Genomic DNA, 16,494 nt, shown 5'->3' with positions numbered 1-16,494 from the left:
TCCACGTAATTACGGTGTTCCAGTGACTTTCTCTCCCTTCCCACCTCACGCCCTCTCCAGGTGTCAGTTGGCCCCTCCCTTTCCCTTTCGGCGACCTAGGTTTGTTCCTACAACATCACTGGAATACTGCCCTGTTGCCCGTGCTGTTTAACCCACGGTGTCCCCACGAATGCAGTCTACCTTGAGCGGTTCGTCTCGCTCCCAGCGAAGTCCACCTCGACACGTTCCCGCTGGGTCTGCGAGCAGTGCCGATTCCGCCATGACCTCGCAATCTTCCGCACCACGCAGTTCATCCAGCTCGGGCAGGTCTCAGTCGTCAAGGACTGTTGTGGTAAGCTTATTCCCCCCTCTGTCGTGCTTTCCGACTGTGTTTTTCGAGATACTAGCTTGGTTCTTTGTTTTTCTGCCTTGTTTGCGCTAACGACGCTTTCTCTGTTCGAATCCTCACAGCCGGATAGACAAATTTCCCAAATCGAGAAAAGTGTCACCCATCTCCTTGTCGCTACAAAACAACTACTGGAGACCTTGACTCAATGGTCTCGAAGACAGGCGTCTGAGAACGAAGTCTCAGACGTCTATGTACGACTGGGTTATGAATTTAACCTAGCCTGCCGCGCCTTCAATGCGATTGGTGTTGATACATCCGACCTGGGCCCAGTGCCTGACCTCCTCCGCACAATCCTCGAAGATACACTGAGCCAGGATGCGTCTCCTCAGAGCCTCGATCGATATTTGCCTCGTATTCGTGACATAATTATCAACCTCCTCCATGGTCTCAAGAAGAAGCAGGCTCGCTTGCGCTCGCGGCAGCAAAGGGAAGAAAGCCGCCCCTTACCTGGTCGGCAGGCAAGCTCGGGGAGTGCCGTTATAAACCAGATGTATGAGGAAGCCGCAGCCACCGCCAGTTCGCCGAAAAGGCCAGGTAGTCGTCGGCATGGAAGCAATGGCTCACTCGAAGACCAGTCCGGCGGGGCTCATGCTGGTTCTACAGTGCAGCCTTCAAGCGACACGAGGGGTACTAGCTACTCGGAGAGGGAAGCGTCAAGACGAGAAGCGCAGCAGATCCTATCTCAGCCATCGCAACCTGAGGCCGAAACTTCCTCCAAGGTAGCCATGCCTTCACCCGACTTCTCTGGTTATCCTACTCCTCCCCCTCCACCCCCTCCCCCCAAGCAGGACGATGCTCTGGGTGCCCTCCAAAGAAGTGGAGAACTAGAAAGACGAGCCTCGCGGCGGTTTTCTGCCTACCAGATACAGAAACATTTGGGAGCATCGACAAATGGTGTCCCCGTTCTGCCAACACAGAATTCTCCCGTCCCGAATCGCGGTCGTGATGTCCGCGAATCTTTGAATGCAGTACGCTTGCGAGGGTCTTACGCACACGGGAAACAACGGTCGACGAATCGTCCGCAAGATGCGGTTACCCCAAACAAAACCGCGAAGCCATTGCCATCCTCTCACCTTGCGCAAGGAGGAGAGGGCGAGCTCGCCAAGGCTCGCACCGCATCTCCGACATACTCTCAGGCAAATGCTTCCGTTGCATCCCAAATACGTCCGGACAAAGTGCCACTCCGGTCTGAAGATGGTACGATCGATAGCCCTACAGTCGCCGGAAAACAGCCCGGGCTGCCTCAGTCTGCCGAGGAATCATCCCTGGCAGAGGCGTTTGAACCGACCAAGGATTCTTCCATACCCAATGAAGGAGTAGCGCCGAGCACACCAAGCTCAACCATCCAACGACCGTCTACCGGTGTATCAACTCCACCGCAGACCTCGCAGTTTGCATCTGAACAGCCGTCCCCCGGAAAAGAACTTACCTTATTTTTACAGTACAAAAGCAAGATCAAAAAATATGTTCTTCCCGAAGGCTACAGCGGTTTGACCATCGGAAGACTGCAGCTTGCGTTCATTGAGAAATTTGCGTGGAATACGCACAACAACGGGGTTGATCTGCCGGAGATCTATATTCAAGACCCGATCTCTGGGGTGCGGCATGAATTGGAAGATTTGAGTGACGTCAAAGATAGATCGGTTCTTGTCTTAAATGTGGATATACTTGACGAGGTCAAGAAGCATTTCGATGATGAGCTTGGAGGTGTTCGTCGTCTGATTGAAGGCGTTAAAGGTTCTCTTGAAGGACAAGAAAGTATCATCCAGCGCGTGTCAGACCGTCAGTTAGAGGCCGCAAAGGAGATTGCTCGCCTGGCCGCCGCGCCCCCAGTCTCAATTCCAACTTCTCTTCCAGACGGAACCGCTCGGAAGGGCCCCATTACTGGAAGTAGCAGCCAACTGGCTGAGCTTCAGAGTCTGAAGCGTGATCTTGCAGTGATACGGCAGACATACTCGAATTTCTCTTCGGATATTGCCAGCTCCATGAATGCGATTCGTGCTAAGGCAAATGGTGTGAAATCTGCAGCTGCAGATGTTGCCGTGCCGTCCTATGAAGGAGATGCTGGTCGCGCCCGTGTCAACGCCGGCAAAAAGGAACTCGCAGATGAGTCGGAACGGCTCGTTGGGCGCGTCGACGACCTTCAGGATCTGGTTGAAGATCTTCGTAAAGACGTGGTATCACGTGGAGTCCGACCCCTCCCAAGGCAGCTAGAAAGCGTCAGCAAAGAAATTAGCGCCGTCACCAAGGAGATGAAGAAGATGCAAGAATTCCTGAAGCGGGAGAAACCGATTTGGACGAAGATTTGGGAGAAGGAGCTCCAGCTTGTGTGCGAGGAACGCGATCAATTAACCATGCAGGAAGACCTGGCCGCGGATCTTGAAGATGATCTCGAGAAGGCCGCTCAGACTTTTGCTCTAGTTGAACAGGCTACCAAACAGCAGGCGTTGCAGCAGAATGTCAACGGAGGCGTTGCTTTGCGAAATACCTCGCGCAATGTGGTTATTGACCCAGCGGTCGACCCCATGAAGGCAAAGGATGACGTTCTGGGTGAGGTTCGCGCACTCCAGCCTAATCATGAATCGCGATTAGAAGCGATCGAGAGGGCAGAAAAGGCTCGACAGAAGGAACTCGAGAATCGTCGGATAGGGCTTTTCCAGAAAGAGCTTGGGGCGTTTGTACAAGAGGGAAAGCTGAAGAAGAGTGGCGGTGTGGAAGAAGCTGAGCGACAACGTCGAGTCAAAGATGATCGTATCCGGAAGGAGGTTTGGGAGAGACAGCAAGCCCGAGCAGCGGAAATGGAGAAGGCAGAAGCGGAATCGGCAGCGGCAGCGGCAGCTTCTGCCCAACCTGAGCAGTCAGACCAGTCTGAACAAGCTGAGCAGCCTTCAATCAGAGATTCGACAGAAGATAACACGGAAGCAAGCGCCGACAATGGAGACTCGACGAGCAAGGGCGAGGAAAAGACAACACCTTCGGCACAGGCCTCGGCGTCAGAAGCAATCAACGGAGAGGGAGAAGATACTAAGGAGGACGAGCCAGCGACAAGTGAAGGCCCAGTAGACTCGTCAACATAATAACTCCTGTTGTTTGTTTGTCTACGCCATTGAGCACGTCAAACGACCTCGTCTACCCCTACCAAGTTCTCTGAGAGCACTTGGCCGCACCAAAGCAGCTCGTTTGCGATTTTTGTATTTTTGTATTACTTTTCATTCTTTCTCTTCCCTTCCCCTTCCACAGCCATCTCACTGCACTTTGTTCTATCATGCCAGTACTCTGTCTATCCAAGTTCATCTGTGGTTTTCTCCGTGTCATTACATTGTTCTAAAGCGTGAGCATTGCATGTTGCTGACGATACCCCTGCCCTCATACGGCGTGTTATGACCCTTGTGACGATACTATTGTCCTTGCATCCTTTGACATATTGCAGCCTCAAGTAATTTATACTACCTCAGCGAGGAATAGAATATGTGCATACTGTGAAAGACGTAGACCTCCCATGGGCAGTAAGGAAGACACTACCTAGGTATCTAATCTCTCGTAATATCAATACATACGTTCATGGATTCGATACTCGGTTGCGGTGCATAAAAAGCGGTGAGTAACTATCCTCTGTATTGCCAGCAGAATCAGGTGTTGAGTCCCCAGCCACATGTTTATTATTGAGGAGTATTTTCATGTTTCAGGCCTGCAGAGGGCTGTTATTTTGCTTCTTTTCTTCTATACTAATGAGAGCCCTATACAGACTTCACACCTTGAGAACCACTGTATCTACTGTTGTCAAGTCTCTGTCTTGGTTGATTCTCGACTGCTATTCTATTTGGCGGCCTTATCGATAGCACCTGAAAGCCCGGGTTAAGCTATATACCTGTGCTTGATCGACGACTCATTGTCGCTTTGTAAGATGGTCCCATCTGCCGTTTAAGACTAAGATACTAACCGAGTCAAAGCTACGGAGGGTACACGGATCGATGTGGCCCATCCGTTTCATAGTCTGGGCCTTAGGACCCGCATCGATTCCGGTGCATGCCTTCTCAGCGAATGGCAGCTCATCTTCAATCCCAGCCATCAAAGATGACTGCCGGCGGAGTGACGACTTGCAGCTTGATTTCCCAAAGGCAGTCATTCGCGGTGTCAAGAAGATGTCCGAGGATGAGGGGGAGAAGTTTTTCTTTGATTATTGGGACTTTGAAGGGGCGGACGAGGTTGGTCTGACAGCAACGAACGAGACGTATAGCCCTCAAAGCTACGACAACCACGAGGCACCGGAGATCCAGCCTCGGGTATATCCATTTCGGCCGTCGGTGCCGACTAATATGGGCTTCAGCCCGCTGTTTCGGCGAGATTTCAAGTGCCCGACTGGCACTTTCGCTTGTATGGCGATTGACCGGCCGAACAGCTGTTGTGGCGCTGGAGATACCTGTGTCCTGGTCCAGGACACTGGGTTGGGCGACGTAGGCTGTTGTCCTCAAGGCCAGACTTGTTCTGGCGTCATCGGGTCCTGTCAGCAGGGGTACATGAGCTGTCCGGCTTCCATGGGAGGCGGTTGCTGTATTCCCGGCTATGAGTGTGTCAGTGGCGGATGTAAGTTTCAGGTTGTTGACTCTGAGGCTCGGGTTGAGCCTATTTGCGTCACAGGCTGATTAATGTTCATTTGCACAGGTGCCAACGTCTTCACGGTGACGATAACCTTGAGTTCCACCGTCATAGTGTCCACTGGTACTCGGACCGTCCCTCCAGAGACTACCCAGTCCTCGAGCAGTAGCACTAGCAGCAGCAGCAGCAGCAGCAGCAGCACAACACAATCCACAGGCGGACTGACACCTCCAGCTCGACCTACCAGCCTCTCCACCGCCACCACCTCCCAGAGCAGCCAGACAGGCTCAATCTGTCCAACCGGGTTCTATGCGTGTTCTGCTTATTATGAACGAGGCTGCTGCCGCACAGGACGAGACTGTGACACTACTTCCTGCCCTGCGAAGGCATCGTCGACCATCACGTCGGACGGTCGTACCATCGTGGTGCCAGCCCAGACGACTACTGCGGCCAGCGGAACGGGACGATGCGCCAGTGGCTGGTTTAGCTGTGCAGACACTGTGGGTGGAGGATGCTGTCCAACTGGGTATGCATGTGGTTCCAGCTGTACCGCTGTAGCAAGTGTATCTGCTAGCGGAACCCTGGCCAAGGGCCAGCCAGAGAATGCAGCCAGCCGACACTCGATCAGGGCGATATGGGCAATTGGTGCTCTAGGGATGATGATGTTGTGGATATAGACTCCCTGATGACTGAATGAGTTTATGCGTAATGACAATAACAATAGAATGATATATCGTCCCCTAAGTATCTCTAGAAGTAACAGTTAACGGCTGTTATCGGGTAAATGAATGCGGAAAAACAGACCCCGTGGGGCGGTTCCTGAGGACAAGACGGCACGTGGGGGCAGCGAATATTACCCGATCGGGACGACCCCCGGTGAGCAAGCACCGACACTCTCCGACACCGCAGAACCTAGTTTACTATCTTCACCACTGCTTCACGCTCAAGCTTGCGTTCAATTATTTTGCTTTCCCTGCTGGTGTCAGGTCTGTGTTGGCTTTTTATAGTTCTTTTGGCCTCTTTTTCTGAAATTGATTAGGGTCTGGTCGCTTACCATTTCTTTGTTTATCTCACGCCGAATAATCGCTTGCCCACCATGTCGTCCAGCAACCAAAAGCCTCTTCCGTTTGCCTACCAGTTCGCCGCTGGAGCTGTCGCTGGTGTATCAGAGGTATGAACTCGCTGAGGTCTATTGGCCATTCTGTTCTCGAGTGCTAACTCCGCGGTGCTTCCAGATTCTTGTCATGTATGCGATTCCTCGGTCAAGCCCACCCATAACCTCACTTTAGCCCGTTAACGAATGCGATTCCAAATTACACAGGTACCCATTGGATGTCGTCAAGACACGAGTGTAAGTGCTCTGGAATCTCTGCACCCGCCAATGCGATCGTGCGAAGTCGGGTTGAAAGGAAGCGCAGCTGACATGGGCTCATCATGCCACAAACCACAGGCAACTTCAATCCAATGTCGCTACCTCCGCTGCAGAGGAAAGATACAATGGCATGTTTGATTGTTTCCGCAAGATCATCAAGAACGAAGGGTAGGCCATATGCACATATGCACGGAATTCTTCCCGTCCCTATTAGACGGGAGGAATGACCGGTGAATGTCGGAAGCTAATCATGGGACTCTGAGCAGATTCTCACGTCTATACCGCGGTATCTCGGCCCCCATCTTGATGGAGGCTCCCAAGCGTGCGACCAAGTTCGCCGCCAACGACAGCTGGGGCTCGTTCTACCGGGGCCTGTTCGGCGTGCAGAAGCAGACACAGTCGTTGGCCGTGCTGACAGGTGCCACCGCGGGCGCCACCGAGGCCTTCGTGGTCGTGCCCTTTGAGCTGGTCAAGATCCGTCTGCAGGATCGCGCCTCCGCAGGCAAGTACAACGGTATGCTGGACGTGGTGCGCAAGATCATCGCCACGGAGGGCCCTCTTGCCATGTACAACGGTCTCGAGTCGACGCTGTGGCGTCACATCCTCTGGAACGGCGGCTACTTCGGCTGCATCTTCCAGGTCCGCGCGCAGCTCCCCGCCCCCGAACCCGGCAACAAGTCCCAGCAGACCCGCAACGACCTGATCGCCGGTACCATCGGTGGTATCGCCGGTACCGTCCTCAACACCCCCATGGACGTCGTCAAGTCGCGCATCCAGAACTCCCCCAAGGTCGCCGGCCAGGTGCCCAAGTACAACTGGGCCTGGCCTGCCGTTGGCACCGTCATGAAGGAAGAAGGTTTCGGCGCCCTCTACAAGGGTTTCATCCCCAAGGTGCTCCGTCTGGGTCCCGGTGGTGGTATTCTGCTCGTTGTTTTCACGGGTGTCATGGACTTTTTCCGTAAGATGCGTGGCGAATAGAATATGTATTCCATTTAGCAAAAAATGATTTAGATGAATCGACATGTCTCACTGACATAGTAAAAGTCTACGATGGTGAAACGCGCTGTAAATAGTGACGATCGTAATAAGCCGGCGTATATCTCCTACAGAAGCCGGCCAGTATCTATTTACCAGGTCATACTCATACGCGGGAAACATTGTGTCAGTCATATTTAAAAGGCCTTGATGGATTAGAACAACTGATAGCACTAATGATTAGTAATCGAGGGCAGCCTCGTCAACAACAACAGTCAAAAGGTACATTGCAAAGCCGTAGCGCAACAAATCCGCGTGTAATACGAAAAGTATCCGAAACAGGCAGAGAATAGACAGCCGTGTATGTCAAGAGGAGAAAGGGAAATAGGGTATCGATATAAAGGTAAACAGAACATATGCCGGAGATTGAAAAAGAGAAACCAAGGCGAGTCAACAGATGGTGCGAGGACCGTTGCTGGTGTGAGATTACCGCTGAGGAAAACAAAACACTGTAGTCATTCATAAGCCGGTGCTATGCAGCGAAATCGACGTCGAGATGCAACATAACACCGAGGTCTGGAAAAGCTGGAAAGCATGAAAAGGAAGAAGGAAATAGAACAAACAAGGTAGATCTTGAACGGACAAACCCATGAATATAAAACAATAATCAGATACACTCGATAGCCCAAACAATAACAAGCGACAGACGATGAAAACATTAGATCCGGATGGTACCGTCGAAAATGACGAGATGTCAAGACTTCGTACGCCGGTCAACTGCTGAACCCTATCCCTCCGTGTGACGCCTGTGTATGCAATATGTCATGACATGCACTCGTAGAAATAATGATCGATTGAGTTGCGATCCCACAGAAAGGAAGAGATTCTTTACTGCATCTCCATTGCGTACTCATCTTCTTCCTTGAAGCTCATTCCCGCGTGGCCGGAGCTGTTCCAGTATTGTGCTTGACCCGAGTTCCCGCCGTTGCTGCTGCCACCACTGTTGTAGGACGGGCTGAGACTCTGCGGGCTCAGCGCCCCGTTCTGGGAAATGGGCTCGCCCGCTAAGTTGGTATGCTTGGGCACTCTCAAGCCGCTGCCGGGTCCTCGGCTGTAAGTGAAGGTGCTAGGATCGTTCTTCTCCAAGGCGTCCAGGATCTCACTCCGCATGCGCTTCTCCTCCTCCGTTTGTTCAAACGGCCAGGTGCCTCCGAGACTAGTGATCAACTCCGCGAGCTCAGACTCCTGCTGCAGCTTAACGTGCAGAGCCCACATCAAGTCGCGCATCCAACCCACGGCACCATTCAGGATGTCACCCTTGTTAGGGCCCTTCTCCTTCTCCTCGATGGGAAGACCCATAGTGATATTACCAGCAGTAGCACGACGGCCATTGCCACCGGCCAGGAGAGAGGTGGCTGCGTTTGAACCGGATCCATTCCCTGACATGGCACTGTTATTGACGAGCTGTTTCCGGACCTTGTCATCCTCCAGACGATGTTGCGGTACGAGGTGCGAGAGATCCTGAATACGCTCGTTGATGTTGTCTCGCCGACGGCGCTCGACCAGGTTGTGCGAAGCTCTCCGGCGCCGACGCTTTGCTTCTTGCGATTCTAAATCCTGGGCGCTGCCCGGCATGTGTGTATCAACCTTGGCGGGCAAAGAGGCATGCTTGCCAGACTTGAGGATCTCCGAGATGGCGGCATGATGAGAGGGATGGCCCGGCGATGAAATGGGGGACTCCATACCGAAGGAGTGAGCGCTTCCGGGAGTGCCATCCCACTGGTTGGACAGAGTCTTCTGATGCCGTGGTTGCAATCCAGTACGGATCGGTTGTGTAGGGAAACTACCAGATTCCGGGGTTCCAAGAGTCAGGGCACCCAAAGCCGGAGTTTTAGGGGTCATGGGACTGCGTCCATCGGAAGATGTGCGGTCGATCGCCTGTAGACTCGGGCGTGCCTTGGAGTTAAGGTAGCTCTGCTCGAAATGGGAACCCTGAAGATGGGAGGAATTGTGTTGTTGCTGGTTCAGACCGCGGAAATGATCATAATTGAAACTGTGCATGAAGGGGCTGTGCATCGGAGCCCCTTCAGGAGTGTTGGAATACATCTGCGACATATGGCCGGGATGACTCATAGAGATGCCAGCACCGGAGTGGTCCTGCATGAAATTCATACTGGTATCTCGTGGGAGCCCATTCTGACCGTTGATTTCCAGGTCCAGCAACTCGTCTGTATCGATTCCAGAGTTTCCAAAGTTGAAGCTTGATGACATATTCTGTTGTGAACCGAACGGGTAGGACATGAAACCGCTGTTCTGCATGGTCAGCTCCGAGGGATCCACGGCCTCGTTGGAATTTCCAAATTGGTTGTTTATGGAGTAGCCGTTCTGCGACATCATGAAGTGGTTGTTGTTGTGATCGTCTGGGTCGCTCTTGATGAAAATGCTCGCTTCGCTCATAGCGTTTGAGCAAATAGCATAGACTGACGCCCCGAGATCAACTCAAGAAGAATATAGTACTCGAAAGTTAAGTGGCGATGGAATTGAAGGTCTCAGGGATGTAGCGGGGATTGCGACAAGATGTAAATCCCGGATACTCGAATGGCGAAATGAAGTAATTCTATGGAGATGCACCGACAAATCTGTTAGTGCATCGAGAAGGGTACGTGATGATCACTTTAAGTGGATATGAAAGCTGTCGGTTGTCTGCAAGGCGACCGTCAGCTGGCTAAATTCCAAGAAGAAAAGGAATCGTCCAGAGATGTGAGGGGGCTGCACAATGCATGCGCCAATGAAGGAAAACCCCCAGAGAAGAATAGGGATGATAGTACGTACGCTTGTATGGATAAAAGGAGAAAATGATGCTGGCAGGATGAAGTTGGGTATATTAATGCGGGACAAGTGGCTGTGTGAACCGGTCAAGGGATGTGATTCGGAAGCGGGCGATTCGGAGAATGCGCGCGTATCGTGGGGGGTGTACTCCGTACTAGCCTACTACTAGGCCACACCGACGATCGTCAACCACGCGAAGAATGATGAGTCAAGGTCTCGGCAGCCCTAAAAATAAGCAACAGGCAAATGAGAAAAGCACATAAAAATTATGAGGCAATAAATCATAAGAAAGCCCGATTCGGAAGATAGAGAGAAATAAGTCAATCGAGGATCGGAGGATGAGGATGCGTTGTCCAAAAGGAATTTAGTTGAAGAGAAGGGGTGACGATGGTTGTGGCCGGAATATTCAAAAGCAGTCGTAAAAAGGAGAAGAGGCGGCCAGACCAAAGCGGACAAGAAAGGGACAGACAGATAGAGAGAGACAGAGACCAGAGACCAGAGACAGAGAGAGACCGGGTCCGAGGAGGCGATGTGGGTTTATCTGTCGGGATTTGGGGGGTTGAGCCACGATAAGGGAGAACCATCAAAAAAGCAATGTTGGCTGAGCCTTTCGAGGCGAGCAATGTATTCGCAGGCAGACAACTCCGCGGTGCCTCTCTCCTTTATCTTCTTGCGTTGTCCCTGGTTCTTTTCTTTCAGTTCTTTTTCCCCCGCGGTCCTTGGAGGATATGACAGATCTTAGAGCAAGATGGGCTCAAGTGAGGGGAGATGGACAGTGGGGTAAGCCTGGTGAAATATTGGACACTGGACTGCGGAACCCGGGGAGAGGCGGTGGGCAACAAATCGATCAATATCAATCCCGTAGAGACGACTCGTAACAATACATCCAATCAATGAAAGTAAAGCAGTCCCCGATTGACGACTGTTAATATCAGGACCATTGATTTGGATCGATCGTTTTGTCTCGCTGAGCATGAGAGGGGTGGAGGGGAAAGGATTGTCCCCAGAAGGCGGTCAGAGCGACAACATGTGGAGTTTGCGACCACTTAAATCGATTACAGCGCAATCCACGAATGTGCTCAGCGATCGCTCTTTGGTGCTGTTTCTTGTGTCTCCCGGTTTCAGATCATGTAATGAACGCTTGTCCCTTGCGTATCATGCTCATGCAAAGCGAAGCACTTCTTTCTTTCTCCTCTCGCCCGCTTTCCGGCGGGTGTGAGACGGAAATCCAGGCCCAAAAGGGTAGACCTCCGTATCCTAAAGCAAAGAGTACTAGGTTGCCCCTCTGAAGCTCAGCCCTTGGGTAGGATGTCCGAACAAGGAAATGGCGAATCAGCGCTGCCACAAACTCTTCAGCAGAAATCTGCGAACAGCTTCGGCTCGCGTTTCTCCCGACGGTTTCCCCTGCAGAGCTTGATGCAAGCGAGGTTGTGCAGCAGATGGATAATGCTGTAAGATGTTGTCCATAGCGAGGGATCTTTTCCTAGGATTTGGCGTAGATTTCCTTGGCTCACTCATATCCATTCCGAAGAGGAGGGGTAGGTATAATCCGCCTTGTTTCTCAATACTGCCTTGAGTGGAAGAAGGTAACCACCAGGCATCGTGGCTTGTCGCGTCTCATGTTGATTATCTTGCATGGAGGGATCCCCGCATGGATCTTTTACCCGGACCGCCTCTCTCCAGGCCTCATAATAATTGATCTCCAGGGTACGGCAGCAATGACAGAGATGAAATCATATCGAAGAGAAGAAAATAAAATATATTCACTTACCACGCGACGACTTGAACTGTGTTGATTATAGCACTCTAATGGGATCTGTTTTGGCAGCGCAGATCAGCTCTGATCCCTCAGGAGTGGACGCTCTTCCATTCACAGAACATCAGGAATACGACGAGGGTGAGATGACGCCAGGGGGTTTTTGAAGAGAAGCACACGTGGCTGAGCCGCAGCTCCAAAGAGCCCAATCAGGCGAACAGGCAGAAGCGCAAGAGCCTTACCCTTTGTGAAGCTGGTGCCGGGGCAAAGAAGGGGCAATAGCAAGTACAAGACGTTGAGAGGAACGCAGAGCAAGACGAGTCCAGGGAACAGACAGACGCAGAAGGAAACAGAGGTAGCCGTGAGGCTCAGCTAGGATGGATAGCTTACAGTTGCTTGAGGTTATCCGCTTGGTACACGGGAAAGTCGGGAGCCAGGATGAGAGGGCTCGAGCTCAAAGGAGCAATCAGGATGGATTCCGCGGCAAGAACTGCAGCGAACTGGTTTGATTTGATTTCGGTCCGTCTTCTGGCGAATGATGAATTGCATGAAGAGGAATCGAATCGGATTCAAGCGGGGTGTTGGGGATAGTGGGTAGACAAAAAGCAGATGTCCTCTGACCAGGACAATGAATCCAGACGATAACTGTGAGAGGTGAGTGATCAGTAATCACGAATGATCCTTTTCGACGGCCTTTGCAGAATGGAAAGGATGAAGGAATGAAGGCTTTAAGGACTTCTCGAGGCGCTCCTGGGAAGCTCTTATTTGATATAGCACGGTGATGGTCATGCAGGGTGTCGATCGTCTATCGATGAGGCTTGATGCCGCTACAGCATTACGTACCTTGATTGCCTATTTATCGCAAAATAAAATTATTTATTCTTTCTATTTATTAATTTTATTTTTTATTTACTAGAGTATTGAATTATCAGATAATTCTTCTGCGGGTTGATAAATGAAGGTAAAAAAAAGATAAAGAGTGGTGTGGACCGACCAGTGGCGATGCGGCATTGGTGAAGGAAGTATGTGATGATGGAGGGTCAACCAAAGTGATGAATCCCATACTGCAATTTCATTATATGGGATTTATTCACCAAAGGAGGGGGGAAGACAAAAACGATGGTGTATGGAGGGTGTTACAGTCCGGATCGAGAAAGACGACGAGGTAGTTGTGGCAGATCTGGACAAGAGGAGGATCTCAAGTCAAGTATATTATGGCATTATTGACCTCCATCTTCATAAGGTCGGCATTCATCCCATGAGCAGCCCAGTACGATGGCTGTCACCTGTTCGTCCTCAACAAGGGAGTCATGACTCACTCTCATGGTCAGCCTCTCTGCCTTGCTTTCATGATAATTCCTTGGTAGCAATGTATCAGATGTCCAGCCTGGCTAAAAGAATACCCTACATACCATGCCTTCCACTCTCGATCATGAATTATACATAATTCTAGTGAATGATCACTCCTTGAACGAAGAACAGACAGAATGATCAAGCAATGTGAGTATTTGATATTGAATCTAATTGGATCTAGAGCTCTTCACCTTTCTCACGAAGCAGGCATGACATCATCTCGCCAACTTATTCTACCGCATTGCGATGACCATTATTTCTGCTCTAGAGCATGTATGCTGCTCACCCAAATATTTTGGCCGAAATAGGAGACTCACCGATGGGTCTAAAAGAGGTGGAGGGGGGAAAAGTACTCCGTAGACTCGTATGCAGAGTCAAGAATCAAGTATCAAGAATGTCTGATTCGTGGGACAACCACCATGTGGAAGGGTTGAGCTAGTGAAAAGGCAACCGTCGTCGTTAGTTTCCTTTCTCTCTCCTGTGATTCTATCTCGTCTCTTTTTAAGAACTATGTATAGAGGCACTAGGAAGATCGACGATTTCGACAGGCTGGAATCCATACCCGGAGGAATCGCCAGTGCGCTATGTGGTGTGGCCTGTGGAGGGGCTCAACCATTTCACTTTCAGCGCGAGACTTGACTTTCTAGCTTGTGGTGCTGAGGTGGTGTATTTGCAAGACTGCCATGTTCGTATCAATTGGTGCTTGGGCCCAGACGAGCTGGAACAATAAGACTGCGAGGATTCATCATCCGTCCTTCTCTTGTCTTGACTCGCCACTTGTCCGAGCGCTTCAAAGCTGAGTACGGAGTTAAGCCCAGTCTCCAGTCCACAGCTTTGAACCTAGTAATCTGCTTTAGTCTAACAATCTCGTTAGTCTCCAAGAGGTCCGTGACACCCTGCAAGGTGGTGTATCATGCCGCTTTCCGAGATGCGTCCTGCACCCCGAACTACTAGACACTAGAGACAACACTAGGGATATGGTGATGGTCCAACCAGGCTTGTCCTCTCCTCTCATACTCCGCCCTATCTTATCACTATTTTGAGGATCGAGCGAAGAAAGGCATGTATGCGAATATCGACGGCTGTCGCGCTTCATACCTCGATCTTTTTCCGATTAGATCATGATTTGGAATACTGTCGTCAGAAGAATGCGGGGGGAAGCTTATTAACCGGAATGCTGTCAGCAATGGACATCACAAACCCGCTTTTTTCACTCATATTTGATCAGATAGAGAAGAATCTACAACTAGCCAAGTGGCTGATTTCTGATTTTGGTTGTTGACCATAACTATGAAGTCATGGTTCTCAGCTGGTATTTAACGGTTCGCAAATGGTAAGCTCATGCAGTATATGCTCAATCACTTCAGCCTCCTACCTGAGATGACCACAGTGGAGTCTTTAAGGTAGGCAGTCAGAGCCATACATCGCTCTACACATCTCTTTTTTTGACCTCTTTCACTGATATTCAAATATCTACAGTTTACTCCTTTTCCTTCCTTTTCGAAATCCATGACTAGGCTGACGATTGTGATGAAAAGCTCCCTGGTCTCTGGCTCGTGCCCGTCCCGTCCCGTCAAGGTTCGGACTGCATGATTATGGCCATTAGCAATCCATGGTCACTGCAAGGAGTCTTTAATACTAATAATGGAAACTACAATACAAGTATCCAAGGTTGCGAGAGACCCCGGTTCGGGGTTTGCCAGAGTACATCTCGGTAAATATTGACTTCCAAGAATAATATCTTCCCCTCCCTCCTCCACCAACAAAAGGCCGGCGTAATACGTCAGCTATTGTTTCGCCTTTCCTTGATTTGCTCCGATCTGCCCTGCTTTGTTCCTCAATCCCAGCCATATCATGGGCATTGATATGGTGATTTTATCTGTAGATATATAGCAACCTCTTATGAGGTCGAAGGGAGAATATCTCCGCTAGATCCGCTGGACGGGTGGATCATCCACGGAAGCCGATTCCAGCGATACATCTCAGCTTATGCGTCTATCTCCCGCCTGGCTTCCGAGGTGTAACATTCTCAAAGTAAGTACCTGCTTACTCTGCAAAAGCAGAGCTCGGATAATACCTATCTACCTATGCGCTATCTCCCCGCATAAGTTCCCATATCCTACCTACCACAACATCGATTACAGGTGCGACAAGTTCTCTGTAAGCGCCACGCAATACGACCAACATGCAACTTCGCCTACATGAATATATCTGCCCTTAGCGCATGAATTATTATTCTTGGATGACTTCCGAAAATACATCGTCAGGAATCGGGATGTAAGTAATGCCATGGCAGTTCTAGCGAAGATCAGCTCGATTGAACAAGCAAGATTGCAGCAAAGATGCGCTTCGATACTAGGATCTGCAACCCTCACCGTAAAATACCATTGTCCAAGCTATCTAAGGTAGGTACTCTTTCCGCTTTCCGATCCGGGTTACGGAGTATCTACCATAGTGACGCTTGATGCGTCGCCTTCGCTCTTCCTCAACAGCTCAGAGAGATTCATCTCGGGCATCCTTCACAAAGAATTTCCGAAATAATTTTTGACCTATTTCAGGTTTTCTTTTCCATCAAGTATATTTTATTATCACTGTCAATTATGGGACTGTCAATACAAAGCAGTTGCACATCAGTAAAACAGGATAGGGACATGATTTACGGAGTACTAGTTCAACATGGAGGGCAGCCATGAGCCGGTCAACCAATGAAATGTATTGAAGCACTACAGTAGATGGCATCTACAGTCTGTGATTGGCCAGGAGAGCTTTGAGGGGGTGACACCAGCTCTTCTGGGCCTAGTTCAATCATCTGATCGCCGGTCACTCTTTCCAGCTCTCCCATTGGCCAGCAGTCCTCAGGCTAGCCCAACCTCACCCAGCAAAGCTCCTGTTGCGGCCTTCGGGAAACATTCCGCATCATCATTATTATTCGCATCATCACTCATCAAGGTCATTATCATCACCAATTCAGAAGGTGAAACAGTCACCAATAGATCTCAACACCGAGACTATAGTCGTCAAGGAATAGTAGTAGAAGTCTACTGCTTGCGCGGAGACGCTTACATTTACAAGCATTTACTGAATCATACCCTGAGGTATGTAGCAGCCTTGTCCGACTAATTCCTTTGCTACCTCGACCTGGAATCGACTACGCACTCCCCCCCTCCTCCTTAACAACTTATTTCCCCTCTCGTCACCTTTCTCCCTTCTTGTTTAATCTGGGTC

The 16,494-nt window shown here is 50.5% G+C and overlaps 4 protein-coding genes across 4 annotated transcripts, besides 4 other annotated features; 3 read left to right on the top strand and 1 right to left on the bottom strand.

The window, feature by feature from the left end:
- Nucleotides 1–169: 169 nt before the first annotated feature.
- On the top strand, nt 170–3,465 carry NFIA_015970 (formin-mediated actin nucleation enhancer; the record flags this gene model as incomplete). Its single annotated transcript, XM_001264800.1, has 2 exons — nt 170–331; nt 451–3,465. 2 exons carry the CDS (start codon nt 170–172, stop codon nt 3,463–3,465), a joined length of 3,177 nt encoding a protein of 1,058 aa, XP_001264801.1.
- Nucleotides 3,466–4,359: 894 nt separating this feature from the next.
- NFIA_015960 (putative GPI anchored protein) lies at nt 4,360–5,542 on the top strand (the record flags this gene model as incomplete). Its single annotated transcript, XM_001264799.1, has 2 exons — nt 4,360–5,004; nt 5,219–5,542. 2 exons carry the CDS (start codon nt 4,360–4,362, stop codon nt 5,540–5,542), a joined length of 969 nt encoding a protein of 322 aa, XP_001264800.1.
- Nucleotides 5,146–5,185: a microsatellite.
- Nucleotides 5,159–5,185: a microsatellite.
- Nucleotides 5,543–6,080: 538 nt separating the features above from the next.
- Nucleotides 6,081–7,334, top strand: NFIA_015950 (putative mitochondrial 2-oxodicarboxylate carrier protein; the record flags this gene model as incomplete). The annotated part of the gene is made up of 3 exons (XM_001264798.1): nt 6,081–6,155; nt 6,394–6,524; nt 6,623–7,334. 3 exons carry the CDS (start codon nt 6,081–6,083, stop codon nt 7,332–7,334), a joined length of 918 nt encoding a protein of 305 aa, XP_001264799.1.
- Nucleotides 7,335–8,219: 885 nt separating this feature from the next.
- On the bottom strand, nt 8,220–9,788 carry NFIA_015940 (basic helix-loop-helix domain-containing protein; the record flags this gene model as incomplete). Its single annotated transcript, XM_001264797.1, has 1 exon — nt 8,220–9,788. The coding sequence occupies one exon, from the start codon at nt 9,786–9,788 to the stop codon at nt 8,220–8,222; it is 1,569 nt and encodes a 522-aa protein (XP_001264798.1).
- An 827-nt stretch (nt 9,789–10,615) lies between these two features.
- Nucleotides 10,616–10,672: a microsatellite.
- A 5,511-nt stretch (nt 10,673–16,183) lies between these two features.
- Nucleotides 16,184–16,234: a microsatellite.
- Between the last annotated feature and the right edge of the window lie 260 nt (nt 16,235–16,494).

The sequence above is a fragment of the Aspergillus fischeri genome, genomic scaffold, assembly GCF_000149645.3.
Source record: "Aspergillus fischeri NRRL 181 1099437636249 genomic scaffold, whole genome shotgun sequence".
In the NCBI taxonomy this organism is placed as follows: Eukaryota; Fungi; Ascomycota; class Eurotiomycetes; order Eurotiales; family Aspergillaceae; genus Aspergillus; species Aspergillus fischeri.
The sequence above is the reverse complement of the archived record's forward strand: the minus strand, read 5'-3'. Positions and strand labels throughout refer to the sequence as shown.